Below are 10,036 nucleotides of genomic sequence, written 5' to 3' on the forward strand. Positions count from 1 at the left end.
AGTATTGGTGCAAGTGTTGCTTGCTTTATACAGTTAGATCTTGATTAATTTTTACTTATCTCTTACCAGCTAGGAGCCGCTATGACTCAGTAGGTCGTAATCTCGTTCTGAATCCTTTTTCTCCCTAATTCAGGTCTCACTCCGGGGCTTGAGCACAAAACCTGAAACTGGCGTTCCAGGGTAGAACTGAGGGAGTGCTTTACTGTCACAGATGTTGCGTCTGAACGATAACACATTAAACCCCTTTTGCCTGTGTGGTGTGGATGTAAAAGACCATAATACTATTTAGAAGAAACAGAGGTTCTGGCCAATATTTATCCCTCAGCTAACAATGTCGATAACACATTTTGTGGTGAATATTGCATAGTTGTTTGTGGGAATGTTCTTTCTTCAAATACTACTATGCAATCCTTTATCATATTAAAAATGGAATGACATTAGTAGCATTCCGATCAAAACAGTAATTCTTAAAATTGTTTCAGAGATAGTAGGAATTGCAGATGCTGGAGAATCTGAGATAACAAGCTGGAGAGCTGGATGAACACAGCAGGCCAAGCATCAGAGGAGCAGGAAGAGCAGCCTAGACCCTCCTTTCTTAAAATTGGACTGCTTGGGAAAATTATGACTAAAATATCTGTAATCTCCCAGTTATTTCTTCTTATATCCTGAGATACGGCTAGCTTAATTTCTCAGACCTACCTGATCACATTTTTTTGAACCCTATATCATATCCAAATTTCTTCACATCTGTTGTTTTCAGTCATTCCTTTGCAGCAGTGCTATTTTCTTCTCTTCTTATATTGTGAAAATGAACACTTTACCATTATTGATGAGAATGTTACTAGAATCTGTCATCAAACACAAAATAACTAAATATTTGGGCATGAAGCAGTTAACACAAGAAAAGCAAACACTGTGTGAACAATGGCCCATGAGATGTAGACATCATTATTAAGGCCACCATTTATTTGCTCATCCCTAATTACCCTGGAGGAGATGATGGTGATCTGGCTTCTTGAGCCATTGCAGTCCTTGTGGTGTGGGTACTATGCTGTTAGGGAAGGAGTGTTAGGATTTTAAGCCAGTGATGCCAAAGGAACTATAATAACATTCTAAATCAGCATGGTGGTGAGTGCCTTATGTACCATTCATATGGTACATAACATAACATAGAACATAGAACAGTACAGGCCCTTCGGCCCACGATGTTTGCCGACCTATTATCCTACTAAGATCAAACTACCCTGCATACCCTACATTATACTATCATCCATGTGCCTATCCAAGAGTCACTGAAAAATCTCTAAAGTATCTGACTCCATTACCACCACCGGCAGCGCATTCCACATGCCCACCAGTCTCTGTGTAAAGAACCTACCTCTGACATCTCCCCTATACCTTCCACCAATCACCTTAAAATTATGCCCCCTCATAATAGTAATTTCTGCCCTGGGAAAAAGTCTCTGGCTATCCACTCTATCTATGCCTCTCATCATCTTGTATGCCTCTATCAAGTCATGTCTCATCCTTCTTCGCTCCAATGGTGTGCGTGTGTATTAGCTGCCCTTGTCCTTCTTGACCACAGAGGTCACAGGTTTGGAAGGTGCCATCAAAGGAGCCTCAGTAAGTTCCTGCAGTACATCTTCTAAATGGTATCCACTGTTGTCACTGTGTGTCAGTGATAGACACAGTTAATGTCCAAGATGGTCTTGCTGGTTAAAGGAGAAGTGGGGTCGATTTGGGATATACAGATGAGGTGCTGAATTTGCAAAGGAGCAGCATGTTATGCAGGTTATGGTGAAGAAGATGTAATTCAGACACATGAAGGCCTAGAAGCTAATGAGGTGGAGATATTGGATAGGCTGTCAGTACTTAAATTTGATAAGGCGACAGGACTGGATGACATGAATTGAAACTTAGTGAGGGGAATGAGGGGAAATTGTAGAGGTGTTGACTGTGAATTTCCTGTCTTCCATAGACTCAATGCAAGAGGACTGGAGAATTGCAAACATTATGCCCTTGCTCAAAAGGATTGTAATGATAAGCCCAGCAATCACAGGCCAGTCAACTAATGTTGGCTGTGGCGAAACCTCCGGAAATGATCATTCAGACAGCACAGAAACTCAGTCGTCAGTACGATTCATCTATGCTGACTAGGCATCCTAAACTGAACTAGTCCCTGCATTTCGCCCATATCCTCCTAGTCATGTACCTGTTCAAATGTCTTTTAAATGTTCTAATTATATCTGCCTCTACCACTTCCTCTGGCAGTTCATTCCATACACGCACCACCCTCTGTGTGAAAATGTTGCCGCTCAGGTCCCTTTTAAATCTTTCCCCTCTCACCTTAAACCTGTGCTGTCTAGTTTTGGACCTCCCTACCCTTGGAAAAAGATCTTGGATCGTCACCTTATTTGTGCCCCTCATTGTTTTATAAATCTCTATAAGGTCACCCCTCAGCCTCCAATGCTTCAAAACTCACATCCTATCCAGCCTCTTCTTATAAATCAAGCCCTCCAGTTCTAGCAACATCTTTGTAAATCTTTCTGTACCCTTTCTAGTTTATCAACGTCCTTCCTATATCAGGGCAACTAGAATTGTACATGGTATTCTAAAAGTGGCCTCACCAATGTCTTGTACTGCCCAACATGACATTCCAACTCCTATACTCAGTGCTGTGACCAATGAAGACAAGCATGCCAAATACTTTCTTCGCCACCCTGTCTACTTGCGATGCGAATGAATGTATGTTAATTAAGTATAAACAGTGTGGGTTTCTTGAGGGAAAATTGTGTATAACTAATTTACCAGCGATTTTCAAAGAAAGCTGCAGAGGATAATGCTGCTGATATAGTGTGCATGGACTTCCAAAAGATGTTTGATACATCGCCACACAACAGATGTGTTGTTAAAGTTAAACCCCCATGGAATATAAAAGACAGTATCAATGTGGATACAAAATTAGTTGACGGCTAGGAAACAGAATAATCATTGATGAATGTATTTTGAACAAGATTTGTACTAGTGTTCCCCAGAGGTTAGTGTTTGGTACCCTTACTTTTCCTGATTTATGTTAATAATTTAGACCTGGAGGTACAAGACAAAATTTGCAGATGGCACAACACTAGGAAACATTGTAAATTGAGAGCAGGATAGTGTAGAACTTCAAAAGGACATAGATTGGTTGATGGAGTGGACTGACAAATCAGATTTAATGCAAAGAAGTATGATGTGGTAGAGTTTGGTGTGAAGAACGAAGATAGTCAATATAAAACAAAGGGTCAATTTTTAAATGGTTGCAGGACCTTAGTAGGTATGTGCATTGTGATGATGCTGTGGCTTTAAGAGGTTATTTTGTCCTTTTTGTTTAAAAGAAAGATTAAACGAGAGATGATGAGTTGTGTGTAAGAAAGCAAACAGCTTGTGAGGCCTTGGTTTATTTTTAAAGTTCAAACAATGGAAGCAGCCTGGCTAGGTGTGGCCAGCTCTCACAGATCAGGCTTTCTAGTTTTTGTTTTAGTTTTTAGGTTTAGTTTTAAGCAGTTGCTATTGTGGGCTTGAAGAAGTAGAAGTTATCTTTTCCCTCTCTCGGTTACAGCTAGAAGCTGGGGTTTCTCTCTGCTGTTGGGTTATCTGTGAGACAAATCTATCTTTCTGAATTTTTCTTTTTGCCGAGGGGCGTGTTTACGGGATGTTACTGTATTCCATTAGTAACAGTTACTGTATTATTTGGTTAAGTTTTCCAATAGAGTTGTTATTCTACATTCGTCTTTTGTTTGTGTTTTAACTATAGTGTTTAAATAAATTGATTTTGCTTAACGTTGAGTAGTTTGACCTGTTGCATTACATCTGGAACATGGCACTTCACATTTGCCTTTAAAATAAGAAAAATGTTAGGGTCTAGGCTACCTTCTTAAAATATTTTGAGGGGGCCTGGCCTGGTCCATAATAGTATAAATCACTAAAATGGCAGGTCTGATGAATTTATATTTATTATGTATAAATGATGTATATTAAACTCATTTTTGGAATTTGAATTTCAAGATAGAAGCAGGTGGGTGATGGTTATTTGTTTGAAGAATTTTCTTTTTAAAAATGACCGGGTCAGATAGTCCTTCTGGAAAACTAAAATCCAGCATTTTGGCAGTAGATGACTGCACATCACTGTGGGATTAATGGAAAAGTGTCTCAATGACAGATAGGGTAAACATATAAGATCATCAGCTTTGTTTTCCATTCAGAAGAATGTAGAATTGAGCAAGTTTTTTAAAATTCTCACCCCTCATCTGAGGCATGGTGACCTTCAGGTTAAACCACGCCAACCGTCTATCTCCAAAGAGAGAGCGGTCCTACAGTCCTTTGGGTCTATGGCAATTTTGCTAATACAGTTTAGGCCAAGATAGTAATTGATTAAACATACAGTATCCTAGGCTTTTCTAGTAAAGACATAGAAATTGAAATAGGAAAGCTATGTTAAACTGGTATAGAATGTTGGTTCACCCTCAACTGGAGCACTGTGTCCAACTTCTGAGCACCACACTTTAAGATGAATGTGAAGACATGAGAGACAATGAAGAAAAAATAAATGAGAATGGTTCCAGTAACAAGGATCTTCAGTTACATGGACAGATCTGAGCTGTTAATACTATTTTCCTTGGAGAAGGCTGAGAGGAGATTTGATCAAGGTGTGTGCAACTGCAAGGGGTCTGGGCAGAGTATATGGGGAGAAACACTTTCCATTGGTGGTTGGATCAGAGAGCACAAATGGAAAGTAATTAACAAAAGAAGCATGAGAGACTCTTTCACACAGAATGTGGTTAGGGTCTGGAATGCACTGTCTAAGATTAAAGAGTCCCAACCTCTTACCTGCTCTGTGGCTGCAGTATTTGTATGGTTGGTCCAGTTCGGTTCTAGTCAATGATAATCCCCAGGATGATGATGCTGAAAGAATCAGTTTTTTTTATGTGATTTGTCCCTGCATGGGATTTATTCCCAACAGAAAAGCTAGTTTCCACATGACTATCGACAATACTAATAGAAGCATGAAAATATTTTGTCCTGGAGGAAATTTGTGTTGACCTGTACTGACTGGAGCTCTTGCTCTTTTTCCATTTTCCTGATGCCCCAGTTGAACTTACTGAGTGGAGGTTTCATCACAGACCTCCTGATTGCAATCAATCAGACCAGCCAAATAGATTTTGTCCCCATCTTCAATATTTTTACTACTAATAAATAAAAGCAACAAAAGAATATGGAAACAAAAACACACCAATTTTAATGTTCCAATGATTTATTTTCTCCTGGTCTTCCTGATAACAGTGAACAGGAGATTGTTCTTCAGTCCTCTGACAGTGGAGGGTGCTCCTGGAGAGTTAGTATTGTTAATATGATCCTACAGTCCAGCATTCTGTCTGGACCCTGTCACGTTCTCCAAGTATGTGTCTAGTACTTCAATGTATCCTGACAGCGCTTTGTGTCAAAGTGTTTGTTTGAATCTGCCACTTCATGTATTGATGCTCATGTACATTTATCTCTCCAGTTTTCTGCAGTGGTGAGAAGGGCAGAAGTGAGGGGCTGGAAGGTCTGTGATCTTCTGCGAGCGCTACTGAGATATTGCAACGATGGGGAGCAACACCCGACTGGAGGTCACCACACTCGCACTCCCCTCTTTGACTGGCTGCTGGAGAATACATAAACCATTTACCCACAAAGAGTGCTTCAAGTCTGTAGAGGGTTGTCAGCTATGCACCACCCAAGTATTGCTACGTGTGCGACATACTGAGCAGGGAACTGAGCCTGGAGGTTTGTGTTATTTATGACAGAAAACATAATAGGTAATAAACTCTCTCGTACTGTAAAGATAAGAAGGACTTTGTTGTGAAGGCAGGATTTTTGATCCAAACTAAATACAAAAAATAGAGTGGAAAGTTCCTTGAAGCTGCTGTGCAGTGTAATTTTGTCCAAAGTATAATAAGAATCTCCAAGCCCATTTCAACAGAATAACAGCTGCTATGAGGATATTCCCACCTGTTCGGTCCTAGCTCAAGACTCAAACATGAAGAATTGGTGATCCCTCTCATAAGAATTAATTGAAGACTTCAGTTCCTCTGCCTTTCAAAGTTGTTCTTGCCATTTCTGAAAAAAACCTGTTGTTTTGGCCCCTTTACATAACCATTCCACTGATGCCAATCTGCACTTTACTAGTACATAGTCCCAGAGGCCTTTTGACCAGTTGATTAGAGCTTGAGAAATTGACCACAATTGAACTTGCCAGCTCTTTTCTCCCTAGGTGCTACTCTTATGGTCATAACGCACTCAAAGCTGAATCTGAGGCTGCATTGGAGCCTAATGGTCCTGCTCACAATGAGATAAAGCTTCACTAGCTCTTCACTTGTGGCTAATAGTCTATTTCACTTTGACCAGGCTTCACTGGAACTTCTGTTCACAAGCAGATAACACTGCGAAAGCTCCTTAAAACTCTAGAAATTCCATTTCAAGACTCCTCCACAAGTCAGAGCTTTTAACAAGGTACACGTCAATTTGTACTGGACTAAATTTTAATACTCAAGTTTGATTGCAACACTGAAAGAAAATGAAGAATGGGCTGTGGTATTGGAAAATTGCCCATATCTTTGTACCCTGACCACAGAATATGCCACCAGCTTCATAAAAGCAGGGAGAACAGTACATCCTTAAAAGATGGACTCATGGAGAGGACTTCATCTTGCAAGTGGTTTATGCCTGCACTTACTATTAGTGGTAGAACCTGTTGCTCTTTATAAGCAAGATTATGACCAGGAAGAAACTTGTTTTCTAATTTGTGCAGTACAGCTTGTGGCAAGTGGAGATAAAACTGCATTTTGCCAGTATCTACCCAAGTGTGGTCAAACCTGCTTATTCACTTGTGCTCCAGTCACTGATCCAAACCCACTGACTGTCCTGGTGAATCACAGGCAGGCTGTCTTTACGCCAGAGTTACAGAATGGTCCTTGCTTTACTAGTCAGCTAAGTGCAACCATCCTGCAAAATCAAGGGAGATGTGCCCGGGGAGTGTGTGCATTTCAAATTTGCAACATTCCCCTCTTCCTAAAGTGGGCTGTTCTAGTGTTTCAAATTTGATATTCTGTTTCCTCAGTTCTGGTTCATTTGTACGGTCACTTATTTAAGTAGTGTGCAAATGACCATTTGCACATTTCCTGCTTAAAACGTTTTATTGCAGGACGTTCAAATAATCCAGCATTTGGGGGCGACACATTGAACACAGGGGAGAATTTCTAAGGTCTACCTGGCAATGTCAGAAAGTCAATTGATTTCCTTTACGGCCTGTGCTGTGACTGACCTGAATTTCACATCACCCTACTTGCAGTGTGATGTGAATCTCCCCCCCCAGCCGGGGTGATGCCTTTATATCCGTATTATTTGTGACCTCAAAGAAGATATCAAAAATCGCAGGGGCGACAGATCCTAACTCTGGAGTTTTAACTATTAGGTCTGTCAGTGGAAGAGATGGATCTTGGCAAGAAACCATATTTATCACTATCGTTCTAGTTGTTACACAGGCACCACATTCCCACAGGCTGATTCCTTGGAGGAACAAGATGATTCTGTACAAAACACACAGGACATGATTTGAGTGCTGAACTGAAAATCCCGCTCATGGTGGTTGCTCTATAGACTTTATGTCTTTCATACTAAGACCCCTTGGTGAGATTGAGGGAATGTTCAGCACTACACAGGGTAGCTCAACTTGTGATGTGTCACTTGGTTCCAAAAGCATTCCCTTTTCGTGGAAGTTTAATATGCATTCCTGTGCTTCAGTCAGTCCAGCATACACGAACCTACATCCTTGATCACATTGTCAGGTTTTCCCACTGATACTTCAGATCCACCTCGCACAGCTTTATGTTTCCAACAAGTTTAATATCTGGATTTGTTACAGTGTTGCCACAGCAGTAATATCTACAGCTGTTTTGACGTTGCCATGTGCTAACATTGTGAATTGCACCAGTTCTCAAACTTCCATGAACTCACGATAGGCTATGTGGATGGAGCCTTTTGAGCTGCCAAATGTTTATGTTTATCACACCACTGCTAACAGAAAAAAATTCATTGCAGATTGCATTTTATCCGAGTACGGAAGTGAAATTCACATGATATTGCCCAAAATTCAGCAACTTTATTATGCACTTTGGAATTCCACAGTTCCTGTCTTTGACTTTCCAATCTGGTAGTCAGAAAAAACATGGAATAGAAAGTTAGGAATGTGTTTTCCCCACTATTTGAATTCAATATAGCACCTTTTTAAAACAAAGTGATAACAGCAGGGCTGAATAACTAGGTGGAAAATGTATTTCTGGTAACTTTGTCACTTTATTTTGTGTGTTTCTTTGTCTCTGCTCCAGTTGTATTTAGTGATGCCATTAAAATTGAACTCGATTCTGATTAGTACTTATTTTGTTACTGTGCAGTGTTAATTCAATTGTAACTCACATGCCGGGGTAAATATGAAGTGTGTGATGTCTGCTGTTTGTAATCCCTAATTGTCTATATGAATTATGCCAAATATGGAGCAATGAAGTTCATTTAACTTATAGTGATTTTGTGTCAGCTATTAATCCAGTGTACAATCTGTTATCAGGTTATATGCTACAAGTTGCACTATGTTAATGTTATTTCTCCAGTGATGACTTAAAAAATAAACTGTCGGGTCACCCACTGTATCCAAGTGTTTTGTTTGGTAAAGAAGGGAAATTCACAGGCGTGAGAGTGCTGATCTTCAAATGTAAAGTCTGCAGTCTTACTACCACCACCACAACCACTTTGGGTCAATTGCAGAGAGTTTGCCTAGGAATGGGCAACTCTAATGCTGGAGTTCAATGAGCCCAAACTCTCAGCCTATCATCTTGACATCTGCTACTAGTTGGAATGACCTCCACCTCTTCAACACCCATTTCATTTCCCCTGCCCACCTCCCCACCTCACTCACACACATACACAGAGACACATATACACCCCAGAACCACCACCACTACTACTTCCCCTGTTCAGTAAATGTCTTGCAGGTCAGCTGGATGCAGGGAAAAAGAAATCTTTGCTCCCAGTGCCTGCGCCAAGCCTGATGGGTGCATTAATAAGCAGGCCAGTTGGTCATTGTTCTGGAGTAACATAGACTTGCACGTCCCTCGCATTGAGACACTGACTCTGCTATTGAAGTTCTTTCAGTTGGAATTTTCAAGGAATGAGCACCTCTTCCTGACCAAGAGCTGACATAGTGGATTTGAGAACCCATCATGTTGTATGTAATGTCTGTAAAGACAGGAAGATTAATGTTCTTTCTGCGTAATACAATTTTCTGATCTTGTTAGTGAAAACTGCGGATTGAGCAATGCATACTCTGAATATTTCAGGTGTGAACAGTTGAAATAAGGTGAAGAAGTTGTCCTTTATTGGCAAGGTACCAAAGATAATATGAAAGCAAAATACAGCAGATCCCAGAAAGAATTTTAAACAGTTGCACCAAGGAATTTTGAATTTGAACTTTGCACGGAGCTGGTTTGAAAGATAGCCTGTGCAATGAGGGTTTCATCAATAGCTTGAAAGGTCAATTCTGTTTCCTTAAAGTGGAGGAATGTCAAGCTTTCTGAAACAGCGAGGCTGTAGCTGTGATGAGAATTATCATGAGGTGCAGTTAGGTAGAAGTCATCTTGTTTAAACTAAGTAAGGTCACTCTGATGTGGGGAAGCATGACAAATTCCTTATTATGTATCATTACAACCATATAATTCATACTATTTGAACTGATCAAAGCTCTCCGCCCATCAAATTTTATCTTAGTGTAGATTAAAATAAGTTATCACCTGAAACCAAACCTCAACTCATCTGGGACCAGCCTTAAGTTGAACAGAATCTTGTGCAGAGGACATGAATAACCAGATCTGCTTTCAAGGAATTGTCGGTAGATTGTCACTGTTCTGTACACAGTTTTGGTAAGTAAGAGGCAACTCGTAGAAAAGAAAATTGCTCGGGCCACTTTCAG

General features: G+C 40.3%; 1 protein-coding gene across 13 annotated transcripts in view; it reads left to right on the forward strand.

Annotated features, from left to right (window-relative positions):
* akap11 (A kinase (PRKA) anchor protein 11) overlaps positions 1-8,720 on the forward strand; it is a 90,502-nt gene extending 81,782 nt beyond the window's left edge. For all 13 annotated transcript variants that reach the window (XM_048602737.1, XM_048602727.1, XM_048602729.1 and 10 more), the window contains one exon: positions 5,540-8,720. In XM_048602737.1, coding sequence (XP_048458694.1) covers positions 5,540-5,695 — 156 coding nt within the window. In that variant the 3' untranslated portion in view covers positions 5,696-8,720. The remainder of the gene's footprint in view (positions 1-5,539) is intronic.
* The last annotated feature ends 1,316 nt before the right edge of the window (positions 8,721-10,036 follow it).

The sequence above is a fragment of the Rhincodon typus genome, chromosome 11 (genome assembly GCF_021869965.1).
Source record: "Rhincodon typus isolate 14 chromosome 11, sRhiTyp1.1, whole genome shotgun sequence".
NCBI lineage: Eukaryota > Metazoa > Chordata > Chondrichthyes > Orectolobiformes > Rhincodontidae > Rhincodon > Rhincodon typus.